This window comes from Fundulus heteroclitus, chromosome 23 (genome assembly GCF_011125445.2).
Source record: "Fundulus heteroclitus isolate FHET01 chromosome 23, MU-UCD_Fhet_4.1, whole genome shotgun sequence".
In the NCBI taxonomy this organism is placed as follows: Eukaryota; Metazoa; Chordata; class Actinopteri; order Cyprinodontiformes; family Fundulidae; genus Fundulus; species Fundulus heteroclitus.
This window is the reverse complement of record NC_046383.1, coordinates 15,176,061-15,194,843: the sequence shown is the minus strand read 5'-3', so window position 1 is coordinate 15,194,843 and position 18,783 is coordinate 15,176,061. Positions and strand designations below refer to the sequence as shown.

General features: G+C 41.6%; 1 protein-coding gene across 9 annotated transcripts in view; it reads right to left on the bottom strand.

Annotated features, from left to right (window-relative positions):
• fam13b (family with sequence similarity 13 member B) overlaps window positions 1–18,783 on the bottom strand; it is a 64,303-nt gene that overhangs the window by 29,486 nt on the left and 16,034 nt on the right. For all 9 annotated transcript variants that reach the window (XM_036127562.1, XM_036127560.1, XM_036127563.1 and 6 more), the window contains exons 2-7: window positions 16,176–16,326; window positions 15,117–15,326; window positions 12,705–12,905; window positions 10,871–11,048; window positions 10,191–10,335; window positions 2,160–2,263 (exon numbers count right to left, since the gene is read on the bottom strand). In XM_036127562.1, the coding sequence (XP_035983455.1) occupies window positions 2,160–2,263; window positions 10,191–10,335; window positions 10,871–11,048; window positions 12,705–12,905; window positions 15,117–15,282 (794 nt within the window). In that variant the 5' untranslated portion in view covers window positions 15,283–15,326; window positions 16,176–16,326. The remainder of the gene's footprint in view (window positions 1–2,159; window positions 2,264–10,190; window positions 10,336–10,870; window positions 11,049–12,704; window positions 12,906–15,116; window positions 15,327–16,175; window positions 16,327–18,783) is intronic.

The window sequence follows — 18,783 nt, the reverse complement described above, 5'->3', positions numbered from 1 at the left end:
TAAACGGACCCGCCGCTGGGCTTCCTGCGGATCGTCTTACAAACAACTGTTTCTGGCTTCAGGCGAGTAAAGAGGATCTCTCTATGGGTGGGGAGGAGAAATGCTCGCTGAACGTGACACAGAGACGTCCGCTCGTCTTTGTCCCGGTTTATTTTTACGGCCCGGCACATAAAGGCCCGGTTCTCAGATGCCGTACAGGCCGTTAGATACGCGTCACACTCACAGGAAAACAAGGTGCAGTTAATCTGAGATCAGGAGCCTGACGAGCTCCACGCCGGGTTATCTGCCTCATTGTTTGCAGGAGGAGATCCGGCGATTAGGAGGCAGAGAACCTCAGGCTGAAGACAGGCTGAAGACAGGCTGAGGACACGTCCTGCTGTCTGGGCTCACCTTTCCCTCGCCTGAACTCTGCTACTGCATCTTCACTCAGACTGCAGATCGATAAGTCGATGACAGGATCAGAAACGATCTTCCTCACAGCCCCCCCCCCCCCTCCCTCCTAAGTAGCTTTGCTGCTCCGGCGGCCGCCATATTCCTGGACTCACCAACTTTCCACAGAGACAACACTCTGGGCGGGTCAGAGAGACGGAGATCAGCAGAGAAATACCAGAGATTATAAATAGTTCAGACTAATGAGTGTATTAGCTGTCAGTCCATCCCTGCTGCAGCCGCTCCTGTCTGTCAAACCGCAGATAAACATGAGGCTCAGCTCAAGGTCGCTGATACGATCATCAAACACAACAACGTCACATTTATACATCATTTAACGTGAAAAACTGCACATTTTATTTATTTATTTTTACATAAAATGCTAATTATTGTTTTTTTTGCTAAATTGAAACTTATTTTTTCAATGTTAGATTTTTGCAAACTTAAATCTTTCTGGGATATTCATAATTTCAGCTGAACTTCGGCGTGGCGTCACATTTATTTCCATTTTCTCTCCCCTCACTACCGACGTTTCATTAACTGCTGCTTTTAGTCCTCATCTAGAATCAAGCAGGGTTTTTGGTGATGGAAGCTAAAACTAGTAAAAAGATGCTTTTTAAATCTAACATACAGTTATATAGAGGTTTGTTGCTTTATAAACGCGTTTCTAAAGGCATCTGCTGCAGTTAGTGCTGGAAAGACTCCCTCTGAGCTTCCTGCTGTTGTAGCAAAACATCCAAACAGCAGAAACTGATTTCTTTGAACACGGCAGCTTTGATAAAAGCAACAATATGCGAATGGTGCAGCAGAACAAACAGAACGACACGGATGAAGGAAACTAACGATAGTGACAAGGAGGCCGACGTGAGCTGCCTGCGCTCAGACGCCTTTAATCAGGAGCAAAGCTGAAGCAGCGGGTAGAAACGTGGTTCTCCACCTTAGACTTCTTTACATCCCAACATGATGGCTTCTTAAAATTAAGAACTGAAGTAAAATCTAAAGGTATATTTCGTTTTTATTATTAATTTAGACGCACAAATAACACAAAGGGCTGCATAGAGGTGCAGTTAGTAGTGATTTGCATTGCAGCAAGAAGGTCCTCGGTCCAAATCCAGGTCTTGCGTCTTTAGACTTGGACAACTTTGTCATCCTGCATGCACAGAGTGCGTACAGAACGAAATTTCGTTTGCATACAGCTTGAAAAATCACAGTAAATTGCAGTAAATTACAGGATAAGGTGCAGCGGTGATTTATGTAAACAATGCAGGTGAAATAGACAGTGTGTGATTCACAGTGTACAGGTGAGTATTACTAAGAACTGTGTAATTTACAAATGTGGTACAGAGTCCATTTTGTGGCTTCAGCAGTTCAACAGTCTGATGACATATATGCAAATGTGCAGATATACGAATGATGCACTTTATGCATGCAGTTTGCATGTTCTCCCTGGTTCTCTCTGGTTCTCCAGCTTCCTCTCACTCAGCTCTAACCCGTCCTATGAATGTGTGTGCATGATTGTCTTTATGCTGGGTGGCCCCGCCTCTCACCCAATGGCTGCTGGCCACAGGCACCATAGAGGCTCCATAGAGGCTGCATACAGACCATGGGATGCTGTTCTAAGAACTTCATGAAAAACAATCAGACAAAACCAAGCAGCCACATCATCCGTGAAGACAGGCTGGCCTACACCTGTTGGAGCTGAACGTCACCACCGTTTACCGGCGTCTCACCTGGCGTCTGTGGGTGAGACGGAGGCAGCGGGTCCTTCCTCTCCGTCCTGCGGCAGCTCTTCACATTCTGCCTCGCACCTCTCGTCGTCCAGCAGCTCGGTGATCTGAGCCACAGAAACGAGACAGAAAAGCTTAAAATCAAACCAAGAAGAGGCTTCGCTGTAAGACAGAGAATAAACGCCAAAGAAATGAGACTCAGGACCATATTTGGTGATGCAACTGCAGAGAAACGGCGTGAAATAAAACAGTTCCCTTTAATCTAAAGTAAAACATTAATGTTTAAACTCTTGGCTGAACAATGAAAAATGTTTATGAATTAGAAAAAGACGGAGACCCAACAAAGACGATGTCAACTTCTGAAAACCTGTTAGATTAAGTTCCCTAAATATGTCTGTCTTCCCTCCTGATGGTGTTTTTTCTTCTTTAAAAACAAAACAGAGACGTTTTTATAGAAGCCAACAGCGCTTCAGTCTGTCCTCAGCCATGTAAACATGCTTCCTCTTCGTGTGACAAACACGTCGATGGAGACGATTCATTTTAGGAGGACAGCTGAGCAGAGCGTTCCAGCAGGAGGTGGTGACAGCAGCGTCTGGAATAAATCATATTCCAGTCGACTTAGCAATGTACTCCAGCCAGAAATCAGAAACTAGAGCCTCTAAACTGCTTCAGCACAACAACTACTCGCCCACCTGACAAAGTCCTTTATTTATATTTATTTTATCACTCATTGCTAACCTGACTTAAATAGAAACAAGACAATCTTCTCTTTCTGTGGGTTTTACACCTGCGGTTCCAGCAGAAATAAAAAAAGAACTGGAATGCTCCTGGATGAGCATGTATGTGTCAATTAGCACAACTTTGAGGATGTGACTATTAGATTAGATTTAACAGCTGATCATTGAACCAAATCCAGAAACGAGGATCCCTCTGTTAACGTAGCGCTGTGGGATCTCCAGCAATGATCCGCCGAGTCATGAACCGGTTCTGAGTTTCTGATAAAAGATTCGAGTCTTCGGCTCCGAGTCGGTTTGATCCAAACAGAGGAGAAACGCGGGTCAAAGATTAAACTCGGTGTGTTTGTCCTCAGGACTTCTTCTCGCCGCAGCAGCTCCATCTGCTGCTGTCACTACGCGGTCCCCATGGAAACAGCTGGGTTTTAAGCGCTCTGATTGGCTGTGGGGGAGTTCTTGCATGGTTAGTGCAGATGAGGAAGAGGAGTCCTAAAGCTGATAATGAGAGAGATGCTGAATAAAGACGTCCCCCGTGCGGATCGTTGCTGAAACATTTACACAAAAAGCTGCGTTTGATTAAAAGTTAGACACCTCAGATAAACACAATCTGAGCTTTAGTTTATGAGTTTAGATTAAATATAAGGATAACACGATGTTCTGCAATCTGCTCAGGATGACAACCATATTTTGTGGTTTGCAAAACTATTCAAACCCCCTTCATCTTGCATTTAATTTAATTTAGTGCATTTAATTGGGATTTCGTGGGATAAATTAAAGCAAAGTAGACATTATTCTGACAGAAAAAAATAACATTTTTAAAAGTTATGTAATGGTGATCTGGGCATTCATATTAAGCGCCCTTTACGCTGTTGGCCCCAAATGAAATCCAGTGAAAGCGCCGTTTTCAGCTTCCTGTGAGTAAATAAACGGTCAGAAGCAGCCAGGAGGACCATGGTTGCTCTGGAGGAGCTGTGTCTGTGCGCTGGACAACTATTAGCTGTTTCACTCCAAAAATATAACCTTTACGGAGGAGAAGCCAGAAACAAGGCGTGGATGAGAGAAAGACCCGTTTGTTCCACACAGACGTGTGGAAGAAGGTGCTCAGATGAAAACTGCATAAAACTTTGTGGTATAGATGCAAAACCAGCGCCACTCCATCCCAGCATTTAAACATGGTGGTGGCAGCATCATGCTGAGGCTGGTCAGAGTTGATAAGACTGAGGTTCTCCTCCCTGAACATGCAGCCAGAGGTATTATGGGATGGTTCAGATCAGAGCAGATTCACGGGCTGGAGTGGCCTAGTCAAAGTCCAGACCTGAATCTGACAGAGAATCTGCAGCAGGACTTAAAAACTCCAAAATCCTGAAACTGGACCTGTAGCGGTCCAGATTAAAATGCATGCCACTCAATAACTAATTAGGCCTGACCTTCTCTATCTAACACCGATAATCACAATTAAAAAAAGGTTTAATATCAAGTTATATCATCAGATCTGGGTTGTGGAGCCACATCCCAGTAAAGCAAAATAAAATCATTAACAGTGAGAATGAGCCAAACCTTGGATTATTCAGCGTCAGCATATTCCATCAAGGCTGCCGTCGCGGTCGGCGACGTGAAAAAACGACCCGGCGTCTCTTTAAATAAAAAGACGACCTTGTTTTTATGCATTAGCATGCAGCGGTCGCCAACATGAGGAGCGAAGCCTGGTTGTATAACCGCTGCATGCGCTGTCTGTGTTTGTTCAGTCGGCATAAAGTGACTTATGAGCGCGATGGCAGCTGTGCTGAGTAAGTCGTTAGAAAGCCTTTGAGGTGACGTAACAACATTAGAGGATAAAAGCAGTCAAATCCCCCGTCGGGATGACCTTGCAGGTTCATTCATGTGGATGAAAATATTATCCCCTTACTTAAGACTCTGGGAAATGTTAATTACATTGACTCACAAATCAGGTTAAAAACAGACGCTGAGGTCTGTGTTGTGTGTGCGGGGATTGGAGGTCCTAAATACCAGGCTTTATGTCCAGCCTTCACACACAAGCACCTCTCTGTCCGCTCCGCGCCTGCCTGAGTGACACGGCGGAGAACACTGTGGAACAAAAGGTCAGGATCCTGACCCGGGATTGGCAGCCCGGTCCGAAGCTCCACACTGGAACCAGAAGGAGCCAGCGAGCTGCTCTGCCATCATTAACTGGGCCAGGAACACAGAACAAAAGCTGCAGACGGGCCCAGAGCCTGAGAGCCCAGACCGGGATCTGACTCCCCGTTAGGCTGGAGAACAGAAATAAAGTTTATCTGCTGTTTGTGATTAATAAACCGACAGCAGCTCTCACTGTTTGACACGGACAGGTTCATTTCCAGGGCCGGAGGGAGAAAAAGATTCTCTGTGAACCTAAGAATAGGCCAGAGTCTCACTGTATGACAGTTTTACCGTCTCACAACATAAAAACAGGTTCAGACAGAAAAGGAGAGGCGATCTAACCGCTTTAAATTAAGAATAAAAAGTGAGAATTATTCCTATTGCTGTTTAGATAGAAGCTGCTAACATTATAATATTCGTTATTTTGAAGCATAGCGCTTCTTCCAGCCAGCTGACCAGTGCGGCGCAGTAATATGTGGGGGAGGGGCAGCATGGCGGTCATTGCAGCATTTTCTCTCCCATCCCATTAAAGACACTTCAGAGGCAGTTTATGGTGATTTTTAAACCCGTGGCACACCTTGGTCATAGTAACCTTACACCCAACTTGAAATAATAATTGTTAGCTTTGTAATACAGAAGAATTAAATAAATTCCCTTCGGTGGTCAAACTTACTCAGCCGTATCAAACATGGCGGCTGGTTTGTCACATGAGGGCTGCCTCCACGCTGATTAGTCTTAGCGATGAAAACAGTGGAGACGCAGTTTTCCTATCAGCTGTAAACTTTGTTATTTCAGATTTCTAAACATGATTTTTTTCTATTTTAACAATATAGCTAAAAACAGCTTAAGACAATAAAGTTGACAATTACAACTCATTAACGACTGCATTTACTTTAATGTTTTATTTTACTTAAAAAGAATTGCTCAGTATATAGTATTGGTAGTATTTATATCTATAGCAGAGCTGGATAATATTAGGAAAACACACAATATGCGATATCAGAGGTAAATGTTGCTACCTGACATGTGATAAATAATGAGTCTCTGCTCTGGGCTCATAGCAAACATAGACCCAGATAATGATTACCTGCATTGAACAGGTGTCACCGCATGCATTACAGGAGTCCAGGCAGCGCTTCCTCATGTGCAAGGTGTGTACAGCTACATCGCAAAACAATAAGTTGGCTTATATGTACAGCCCTAGTTTATAATGTGAAATATGAGCTGCAGAGAATAACATAAAAATTACTTGAGCGAAGTATGGATGCAGATATGAAAACTTCCCACAATCCTCACACGAGCCAACAGATCCAACATGGCCACAAAATTAGGTGACCATGATGTCCTTAACAGCTGATTCCTTACAGAAAGAAACTGTTTCGTGTTGCAGAATCCATAAAGGAGCAATGACAGTCAAACGCTCCCCAAACGGAGTTAAAACGTCTCACTGCCTTAAATTAGCTGTTAGACGTTAATAATATGAGATGAAAATTTGTTTATTTGACTTCTAAGCTGTGCAAAGACTTAATAGCAGCATGAAGCTTTTGTTGAGCTGCAAATAATAAGGATTCAAAAGCCTTAGAAGAATGAACAAAGCATCTATCCGGTAACATTTGATGCAGCTGTGTGTGTGGAAGCAGGTCTGTGTGGGAGATGAAGGCTTTCATGACGGTTTCCTCCTGCAGAGAATGTCTAGCGGAGGGATGAAGCTGGGAGATGCATCGTTATGTCATCACAGGATTCTCTTTCACTCCTCACTCCCTCTTTTGTCTCCGAGCACTCTGGACGTTTCTCCCCCTACCTTCCCCCTCCTCCTCCGGACCACCTACTTTTTTGCCCTCTCTTACATAAGACACATTAATATGCTAACAGATCTGCCTCTTCTGAGATTTCATTAAAACTCAGAGCTACAAGATAGAGAATAAATAACAGAGATATACAGAGAAAGTGAAATACCTTTAAAAAGTGAGACTCAGATATTACAGAGATTCATTCCAGAGGTGATGATAAATTTAAAGCATCGCCTAAAGAAAACGCCACATTCAGTTTTTCCTGAAATTAGAATAAATATTTAACTAATAAAATGGATTTTCTATGCAGTTTTAATACTTTATGTCCAACACAATGAAGAGAGGTTGTCCTCTGACACACAGACAGTGATTTATAACCTTTACAAGGAGGCTGAAACATTAAAGCTAAAAGGCTGTTAATGGAAAGTTAAGTGGAAGGAAAACATGTTGTAGTAAAAGCTGCACAAGCAACATGGATAACAGCAAAGTTAAGGGGAGTGAGTACAGGACACACTTTTCAGTAGGCCTACATTTCTATACTACAGAGTCTTTCTTATTGGTCTGTTGGAAGCTGAATTTGGCTTTTCATTGGCTGGGAGCCAGAATGAGCAACACTAACAGAAATAAATACTTGAAACATATCACTGTGTGTGGATTCAATCTATTTATTGAGTTTCACTTCTAGATATAAATTAACTTTGTGATGACATAATAATTGATTGAGATGCACCTGAAAAGACTCCAGTTGAAAAGACCAGAGGATCATAGATGTTTTTCATGAATAAGGAAAATTACTACAGATCAATTTAAGAAGATCAAGATTATGTATTAATCCCACAATACTGAAGCAGGAGAAACCGTAAAGCACACGTGTCAAACTCAAGGTCCGCGGGCCGAATCCGGCTCGTCAAGGTGATTTATCCGGCCTTCGAGAGCCAAAAAGGCAGATCATGTCATAAAGTAGAGGCATAAATCCTTTTAAAGTTTATAAAGTAGCTAAAACTGAGCCTCCTGTAGTGAATGTTGATTAATTTTTTTAACTGTGTAGTAACAGCATCCTGCCACTAGGTGTCAGTTTTCCCACAACACATTAAAACAACCATGAAATGTCCAGAAAGAGAAGAAGTGATGCAGAATTACGAGTGTAACTCAGCCCAATATCAACGTTTTTTTTTTTTTTTTATAAATAAACTGCTAATATGAGCCTAAGGTGCTACTTTTATGTTATTGTGAAACTTTTAACTTTATGTGAACTGGAATGAAATTATGAAATGAAAAGTATCATCTATTCAGGAGCAACCGGCCCTTTGATGACTTCATGACGCCAAAGTGGCCCCATGTAGGAATGAAGATATCTAAAGCAAACGTTCAAAACAAACAAAAGGAGAAAAACGAATAAGGCAAACATTTTGAAAAGGTCACCTTGCATAAGTATATAAAGTTATTGTTTTTTGTTCCCTACTGTAACAATGACCCGACATGCTTTCCCTTCAGCAGTTAAACGAGTATTTTTTTTTAGTGCTCGACGAAGGCAGCATGATTTGAAACGGGGATCAAGGCTTGAATAATGTCTAATAATCCTTTTTTTCCTTTTTGTCTCCTTCATGTTATAAAAACAATGGAGCCTGGCTTATGAGACGTCTGTGAAGTTAAATGTTAACGTTGCTTCTTGTACTTTGGAAAGGTCTGATAACTGGAAGCAGCTTTTCCAGACAGCAGATCCGATGTTAATGGACCACAACTGATTTTTTTTTTGTATTTTAGCACACGTGAGAGTGTGGGTGTGTCTGGGCACGGCTCGTCTACATTCTCTCACAAAATATGTTGCTGGTTGGACTTTCTGGTCTTTCTATTCTGGGCTTTTATTTGTGGCGCACACACAAATGTTATGGTCACACCTAACGCGGGGATTTACTGGCTCGTCTGGGTGCAGGGACACATCTATGTGTTCCCAGGTAAGAGGTTTATTCCTGTAAATGTGTCTCAAACAACCTTCACTGGAGTCAAAACAGGGGAACACTAATTATGGTTACTTTTTTTTTTTAAAGCTGAGCATTTGCTGTGTCAAGTCACTGATTAATGAGGAGGGAGTCGGTCCAAGGCGGCTGGAATATGCCTGCTGGGCCCAAACAAATTCAGAGTTAATCACTGGAGCCTTTTTTTTTTTTAAACACTGAAAGGCTAATCGTTGCCAAATCCCACAAACACATCAGTGCTGGTTAATCGCAGCTTTAAGCAGGCAAAATTAAACTTTTTGGTTCTATATTTCTGATAAAAGAAAAAGAGAACATATCAAAAAGAAGTTTGTGGCCTTTTTAACATTTTAAACCTAAACTGTTTATATTGTATAGGTGGGATTTGTCCTGAGTCAATAAACCCACAATAATTTCAAGCCTGATGTTGGAGGAATTAAATCAGGGTTCCTACAGCATAAGGCAAGTTAAATTCAAGACTTTTTAAAACTTTTTAATGCCACTTGAAATAAAAAGTTAAGACCAACTTCACGATAAACAAGATAAACCTGGTTGCGACAACTTTACCCAAATGTTTATTTTAACATAAACCATTACTTTCTGGCTCAGTAGACATGTTAAAGATTTTGAAAAACATTCCATATAGGAAGAAAGCTAAAAAAAATACATAAATTACAGATTTATTTTTAACAACTACTGAACTGAATTCACAAACTTTGTTTTGTTCCCCACTAAAATAAACTATAAATCAGTGCCAACTCTTTTTCACAGCTATGGTCCGGTCGCAACAGTTTTTATTGGTTCCGCTATCGGGACGGAACCAATAATGGTTACATTGAGCCGTTCTGTAAATTTAAAAAAAATATAATTGTATCAATTATTTTACTGTTTGGTAAGGATTACAAAAATAAAATCCTATTTATGACCTGGTAACAATTTTAAGACCTAAGAAAGACTGATTTAAGACATTTTAATGCCAATTAAGGCCTTAGTTTTATATTACAGAATTCAATGCCTTTTAAGACTTTTTAAGGATCCGCAGGAACCCTGTAAATACAACCTTTTGTCTCGAGTGTTGGGCAAACATGCAACATTACGCATTTTTGTTGTTTCGTGTTCTCCTTTAATATTGGCCGTTTAAATATTAGTGGTTAGATCCGCCTGCGTGAAATTTGATATGATAGATAAAATGCACGGTGATGATGTTGGCGGCCCAGTTTCCTTCTAATAAGCAGGTCCCAATCATTTTACATGGAGCTCGCATGTTCTCCCTGTGCATACATGGGTTCTCTCCTGGGTTCTCCCAGAGACAGGCCAGCTTAATGGATCTGGTCTCTAAAGCAGGTATGACTGAGCGCGGACGTTGGTCCCGTGTCTCTGCGACTCCTGGATGTTACCGACCTGTTCGTTGATGGAGCTGCAGTCGTTGGTGGAGGACACGTCTTCATCCTCCGAGTCAAACAGGCTCTCCTGATTGTCCAGCAGCTCGGCCAGAGCTCTGCTGACGGACTCCTGGTCCCGGATGTCCTCTCTTTCAGTCGACAGACTGCAGCAGCACAACACAGGAAGGTTTGCTAACATTTACAGATTTATCACCACATAGATAAGAACCCTTTATTTTTTAAAACTATGGCAGATTTAACTTTCTCATCATCATAAATTGACGTATGGCTCACATGAGAAAGAAAAACTACCAAAATGAAAGGTTTAGGCATGTAAACACTGATAATAGCCTCACGCAGCATCACACACTGCAAAAAGAGAACTAAAAATAAGTAAAATGTTCTTGAAATGAATGTATTTACCCTTGATTTGAGCAGGTAATTAAGATTATCTGCCAATGGAATGAGTATTTTTACCCTTAAAATAAGATAATTAGATATACTGCACTTGAATTAAGATGATGGAGATGAATTGTTCCTATTATAAGTGCTAAAATCTTATCTCATTGGCAAATACTCTTATTTACCTGCTCAAATCAAGGGCAAATGCATTAATTTCAAGAAAATTGTCGTTGTTTTTAGTTCTATTTTTGCAGTGCAGGCCCCTGACAGGTGGTTAATGTTTCCGAGGCGTCTTACTGAAAGATATCTGGTCCGAAGACAGCGGCCAGCGCTCCGACCGTCCACCTCTCCGGCTGAAGGGATGCCACGCTGGCCAGGAAGCGGCACAGGAAGCGGAGCAGACTGTAGTTCACGTGGGGGAGCTGCTGCAGCAGGTACTTGAGGTTTCTGCACAGCTCTTCTTCGTTGCTGTAATCTGCGTTTAGGAGACGGGAGAAAGTGGCAGACGTTTACAGCCAGAACACTTCCTCCTCCTGCTCCTTAGCTGCATTTAACGGAGCAACAGAAGCTAACGGAGCAACAGAAGCTAACGGAGCAACAGAAGCTAACGGAGCAACAGAAGCTAACGCCGCGGCAGGAAGAAGCCTCTCCTGGAGGCTCATTTAGAAAAAAACCCAAAAACATTTCAACTTTTACCGGGGAACAATGCCCACACAAAGATTTTCTCCCACAATGGCCATCTGCAATAATCGGCCTGACAGCAAATGAAATCCATGAGGATTAGAACGGATTATCCATTAGACGCACCGAGGCGAACCTAAAATGGAAACAGAACAAATCTGATAATGGAGGATTTGGTCCTTTTAGATGATGGCCTTTTAAATCTAAAAAACTGAACCTTGTCATTTTAAAACTGATGATGTGTTCAGGAATTCACATGATTACATTTTACTTGATGACCATCATACATCAAATGAATGTGGACAAGTTTATTTTCGTATCCCTTTAGCTTCATTCTCCTGAATTTATTCTCCAAAAGAATAAAAATATTTAAAATAATCTAACCTGGTTCTATTTCTTCAGGAGTGAAATAAAACTGCAAACTGTGACTATTCTGGAAATGTTCCCTCTTAATTCTCATAATATGACGTTTTTCTCATAACATTATCACTTTTGTGTTTTTTGTTTGTTTGTTTACTTTATTGACTTAGGACTTTTTTTCCTCATATTATTAATTTTATTATAAAATTTACCTCTTACCTCTTAATTGAACTGATTGTTGTGTTGTTGAATAGTGGATTTGGATGTTAAGTTTACCTATTAATTAACTTAGCATCATTTGAGAAAGAATTGCAACTGGAAGCTATTTATATTTATAAAATGAATATTTATGACTAATATTGAAAAGTATATTTGTACATTTAAATAAATGTAATTGTGTAATTGTAAATATTTATTCGAAATGTATTTTAAAGTTAAAGAACTTAAGTTTAGTTACTTTACTTTACTTTTTAACTTTGATTACTTTGTGGGGTTGATTCACAGTGGTTTGCTTTGTATTGTTTATATAGATTACCATTTCCTTTGTAGTTTAAGTGAAATTAATTTAGGTAAATTAACTTATGGATTAGTAATTGTTTATTTTTCTTCTTTTTGGGCTTGTTTAAAGGTTTTTATCTGCTTCTGGACCAATTTGCACATGTCCTGTCATTCACCAAATAAATGGAGGATAAAAGAAGGAAAACTGCGTGGTCCTTCGAGTAAAAACCCTGTTGATAAAAGTCTGCATGAATTTATCCATCCCTTTTTCAAGCGGGGAAGCTGCACAGATTAAAAAAAGAACTTGACAAATACCCAAAAAGTCTGTTCCTAAAGGTTCACATGTGACACGGTTTTATGAAATAATGAAGATTACAATGTTTAGATTTAACAAAATGATCCTTATATTCATAACACATATATATATGTGTGTTATGACGCGTCATAGGGCGCAGGTTCGCACGTCAACATCACCGCCATATTGTATGTGGCAGAAAAATATACGCGTCTACGTATAAATGTCTGTGTTGCTACCGGCTAGCCCAGCTATCTGCACCAGGAGCCGGCGGGTCGGGCCAGGTGAGCCACCCACCTTGGTAGAGCTGCAGGATGTGTCCCTGCAGAGCCGCCGGGATGACGGGCTCAGGAAGCTCCTGCAGGAAGAGGCGGAGCAAACTGACCGCTGATGCCAGATCAGCCTCCTTCTCCAGCTCCACGTCCTGGCCGCTGTCGTAGCGCTGCCGCAGCCAGTCGACCCGCTCTGCGTTGCCGTTGACCAGGAAGACCAGCTGACCTGATGGGACAGAGGGCAGCGGCTCTTTACTGGAGCCAAACCTGCAGCTTTTATGAGAGTCTGAGGCTCATCACTAACAGACGCTGAGGTTTAACCGCTTTGCTGAACCATGAAATCGCTCCTGACTAAAGATGATCTCTGACTCCTTCTCCAGGTTCTGTTGGACAAAACGTTCAGGAATCACAGCAGCTGCTGCACACGGCCAAATATAGATGTAATACATTTAGCAACTATTTTGTAACACTAGGATTACGCAACGATCTCTCTGTGGCGCCTCCTGTCTACTGTTTGGTCTCTGGTCCGTTAGTAAGCCAGGTAACGCTCTGTTCCTGCGGGCCGCATTCCCTTTTAGAGCTCCACAGGTAAAGCCCGCCGAGCGCAGCGGCTGTTACAGGAACCAGACCTGCCTCTGTAGCTGTGAGCATTCATCATTAGATCAACACAGCAGAAGGTCTCCGTCAGCAGATTGGTCATCTTTAAGGGACAAATCTGTGAGCCGTTAATTAAACTGAGCGATACGGCTGATATCCTCTAACACCTCAGGTATGGAGCACAAAGCAGGACAGATCAGGTGGAATGACTTCCTGAAAGCCAGCACCGCTCTAATTACGGCTCCAGCTGAGACGGCACAGGGTTTCAGCCTCGTTGCATAACTTCACACGGCTCAGCAGCTGCTGCTCCAGACCTTACATGGGGGGGGGGGGGGGGGGGGGGGGATCTTTCCATGCACTTGACAGATTTTCCACTAAACTCTTTGTGTTCTGATTGACGGTTCTGACTGGAGCGAGACAGAAAGTTTGCCTGCTTTGTTTAACTTTCACTGCAGAAATATTTCCATGTGACGTCCATCACTTCCTTTTCTATGGAGATCAACTCGTTAAACCTTAACGAGAACCTGAATGCATCTTCAGACAGCTTCTGGGAATCTTTTGGACAGCTATTCAATCCTTTTCAGGCTCACGGGGGACGGCAGCCCATCTCCAGCGCCGGTCCCTCACAGAACAAAGTATCTGCAGAACCCGGAGAACCCATACGTGCACAGGGAGAACATCCCATGCAGAACGCTGGTGGAGATTATCAGTCAGGAGATGGAAACTATAAAAAAAGAAGGTTGTTAACCAACTGGGCTTTGGTAGCTGAAAAGGTTGGGTTCTCCATCTGAAGAGCTTTATGGGGTCAGAACCAGAGAAGGAGACGAGTCCAGCTCTGAGCGGTAGGGATGAAATAGTAATAGTAATTACTATTAATATTACTATTAATATTACTAAGCAGAGAGCTGGGATTTGAACCTAGGACCTTGTTGCTGCCAGGCGACAGCATGATGCTCCCAGAACCTTTAGACGGTCAGAGGTTCAGAAATCTTCCTCTTTGTTCCCTTAAAGGTTTATTCTGAAGACACATCTGAGGTTAACAGAGACGACGAGGGAGGAATAAAGGAAGGGAGCAGGAAACTTCGGCCTCTTCATCTCCTTATCGTTCTGTTTTCTGATGGATCTGAAGTTAACAGAAGCGTTATGTAATGAAACAGGAAGCTGAGGGTGGAGCGCGCCGACGGAGTCATCAGAGTTCATCTGCCGGTCTGGATCTCCACAGCATACCTCGCTCTGACCGGAGGCCAACTGGAGCCCTGATCCTAAAAACGTCTGAGGCTCGTTAACCGGCTGGTTCTGATGCAGTGCTGCTGGTTAAAAAGGCTTTTTGATAAAAACCCTCAGATCATTTGGCATTTTCTCATCTTTTTTCTCCTTTATCTTCCTGTCTCTGTGTCCATTTAACATGAAATAGGCCCAGAATAAACTCTAATAAAGCTTCCTGCATGTATAAATCACGCGGAGCTCTATGGAGAAAGCAGCAAGGCTCCACTGGTGAAAGAAAATCCTGTTTTTGGCATTAAGACAATTATTCTTAATACTAAACAACCAGACAGGACACAAAAAAAACTCATATACATTTATGAGTTCAGAAATCAGCGAAATGTATACATTTACTTTCTGACTTGACTTTTTAATTTATGAAGTCAGATTTATTTAGAAAATAATTTGCGGCGTTCATTAAAAAAGCTCCTTATCTAAGAACCGATTCACTGCTGGTTGAGCCTGAAACTGCAGAACCAGCGACAGAAACTGGGAAAATTCTCAGAGAAATAAAGTCATCAGTAATGAAGTGAAGTGGGGGGGGGGGGGGGGGGGGGGGCACGCCGCCGCCACTGACCGTGCTCCTCGATGTAGTCCACCAGGTGTTTGACCAGAGCGGGGACCTCATGGCCGCCGCCCGTGTGAGCGCGTGTCACTTCCTCCAAAGGAACGCCAAAAACCCGAGTGGTGCCGGCTGAGCCTTCACCCTCGTTGCCTGGCAATGGAGACACGCTCTTCCTCATGGCCTCCGCCTCCTCCTCCTCCTCCTCCCGCTGAAAGCTCACGTCTTCCAACACAAAGTATTAATGAATTAGAAAAGTAACAGCAAAAAAAAAAAAAAACATCCTCAATTAGAGATTCTGTTTTTAATTCCTTCCTGGTGATGTTGATCAAACGGCAGCAGACGGTGCTCAGTCTACGCCTCAGAAGGAAGCGGAACGTCACTAAATGTGGCGGAAATCCATTTTTTTTTAGTTTTATTTAGTCCACCCTACGTCCTTTCAGAGCCGACACAACCTGTCTGTGGTTTTCCTTCTGAGCTCCAACACTTCCAACTTCTTGGTAAGTGCTGGAGGAAAATAGTTAAAACTTTCCTTTTGTATTTCAGTTAAATGGAAATGATAAATGAAGTGAATTTATAGGGCGCTTTTCCAGTCATCCTGACCACTCAAAGCGCTCTATAAAGTATGGAAACCTCGTTTAGTCTAAGTTTTATCCTACCGAAGGTTTGCGTCAGTGCTGCGTGTTTATAGGAAATCATATGCTGCTGATTTATTGTTAAATATTGCAGAGAGAGATGATTATCCTCTCTTTTTAGCCGTCCAGCAGCTTTATGGATTACTGCCGTTAAAACAGATAATCTTAATTAACTTCCAGTAAAAGACGGACTCCTGATATGTTGTGCCACATTATAAATGTATGCCCGTTAAGCTTGTAACAGGACAAAACTAAAGTCTGCATCGTTGCTCTGCTGTTTTATTTCCAGCTGATTGAATATTTGGTGAAATAAAACCCTGACAGTGAAACGTCTGAGGTGGTCTGAGGTTTAGGAAGCCAGCGCCGTGTTCAGTGATTGTTTCACGGCTCCATCCCTCCATCCATGACTTATAAAACAGAAAAAAGGCAGCGTGCTTACAGTGAAACAGTGACAGTGTGTCCTATCCTCTCCTCCTGTGGCCAGTGAACCACTGGACCATCTATGGCTGCTTCAGGTTGTGGCAAAAGATGAGCCGGTAGTTCCTCATTGACAGACCGCTAATCCTCTAGCAGGATTCCCTTCAGCTACACTGAGGACACAGAGAAGGAGGGGGGGGGGGGGGGGGGAGAAAAAGTAGCATTTTTAGTTAAAACAGTTTTGGGTGGAAACTTTTATCAGAGAAATCATTTTGTCCATTAACAGTTTGCCTCGCCGGTCCGTTTCTGCTCCCACAGGATGTGATTTCATTGAAATAACATAATAACACGCACAAATCAGAACAATATTCCATACCTTACAAAAACCTTTAAATACCATGTTCAAAATAAGGCACAATAAAAATATGGAAAAACAAACAGATTTATAAAAATGAGAGAAGCAACAACCAGTCGATCAGAATCACAACATCTTACCTTGATGGGGTTGATCAGTGATCAACAGGTGAAACACTGAAAAATCTGATATTTTTTTTTTTAAATAAATTCACTTTAACTAAGCACTGGCATAATTTTTAGTCTACAACCAACAACCCACAGCAGAAACTGCTTTTTTATCATCTGTTGGATTCAAATCTGCTACCTCTCTATGCACGTTTCTCTCTATGAACAATAATCCTTAAAATAAAACAAAAATATCAGATTGTGCGAAAAAGCCAAGGCAAGGCAAGTTTATTTATTATTCAAAGTGCTGAATTGTATTAAATCAGCCACTCAGAGCTGAAAATGAGTGGAAAACTGTTTTAACCAGGAAAAACGCTGATCTCTGCTAAAAGATGATTTTTTTTTAACACAGCGTAACTTTACTGTATCGGGTTTATTGGTTGAAACATAAACCTAAATGTGTTGCAGGTGAATTCTCTGGTTGTGGTGTAAAACCAGCTCAGATCTTCTCTACGGCAGGCGGCTGGACGTCTGCTCAGCTTTTCTGAAAACGGTTCAACGCCATCAGGAGGAAAACCGAGCGGCGTCCGTTCGCCTTTCAGAGCCGCATGACTGAGAACCTGCGGAGCTTAACGGTCTATATGAGACATCTCAGCACATTTAAACATTAACGCCGCAAGTTTTCTATAAATAAATCAGTCGGTGAGACAGAAGACAGAAAACTGCTAACAGAACTGGTTACAGTTTACATTTAAAACCTTTAATATGGATCATGTTCTGATTAAAGCGGGAAGGATTGATGTTATTTGTTACTTTATATTACTGTATATAAATGTTTCAGGTGGGAAATATTTCTCGTAGAGGAGAAAACGCTCAGACGGTCCAACAATAAAACACGTTTCTACTCCAGACTCATGTTCTGTCGCTTCTTAAATCTTTTAACCAAACCGTGGAGGTTTCTCCAGTATTTTCTCAGTGTTGTAATTAAATGGATAATTTTAAGTCTTTTTTAAAACCTTTTCAAGTTGAGCAGAAATACCACTCCGTTGTTATATATATGATTAATCTTTTCCTTTCTTTCACTCCTTGCCCCTGTTGGTCATTTACTGAACCTGGGAGGTCTAAACTGTTCTATTAATAAAGGTTTGACTGATTTAAATAAAAAGCATCTTTATTTGATTTATAGTTGGACTTTTCCTGTACTATTGTTTCTTACAGGCTGGCCCTTGTGTTTATATATTCCTCTGTGCGTTCATTGTTAGGAGGTCCGTTTGGTTTGTTAGCCAAAGTTCTGGTCATCTTCACTGACCTCATTTCCTTCTGGACCTTTTCTAGATTTGTTAAATATGTGCAGAGGGAATATTTTAATGCCTTTGTTCTTGTGAGTTTATTATTTTAAAAAGCTGATCACAAAATGATGAAGATATCATCGTCCACTACCTTTACCTTTTTCCTTCCTCTTTCAGTGACGTATCTTTAACCTGCAGCTCGTCCTTCAACCTAAAAACCAGCTCTACACATAAAGACTGACACCGGGGGTGTTCAGGTCCTTTTTCAGGTCTTTGTTTTTCCTAAAGCTCATTACTTGAACCTTGTGTTTACTCATAATGACTTCTGACTAGAAAGCATTCTTCAGCCTCTTTTCCTCCCAAGCTAAAGCTAAAGCAGCACTTCCACAGAGTAAGCCTCTTTAAAAGCTAAAGCTGAAGAAATGCTTGAATTGGGTCAAAGTTCCTGCAACTGAAACTAAAAGTTGTTTTTTTTTTTTCCAGCCACTAAGCAAACTGCTGAAGTTAAGCTCCAACATCAGTAAATCAGTTTAAATTCATTTTAATCAGCCCACCACACAGTGTGTGGAAATAAGAATATATTTTATATAATATTGACACTAATTTATCCTGAAAGTCTGCATGCTGACAGCGGGTTGTGTGAACAAACCTGATCAGCAGAACTAATTCTGGTTCTAAATGTTTCAGAACCTGTGGCCCGGCTCAGAAAACAGGGTCGTAAGTTTTTTTGCCGACCATCTAAACTGTGATATATTTCAACCATAACTGTCATTTAATTTGGACTTTTCTCTGCTTTAACCAAAAGCAACAGAAATGGCCGCTAGATAAAGATGTTTGTAAACAAGGACTATTTAAAACAAGAAATTTAACTTTTTTTAT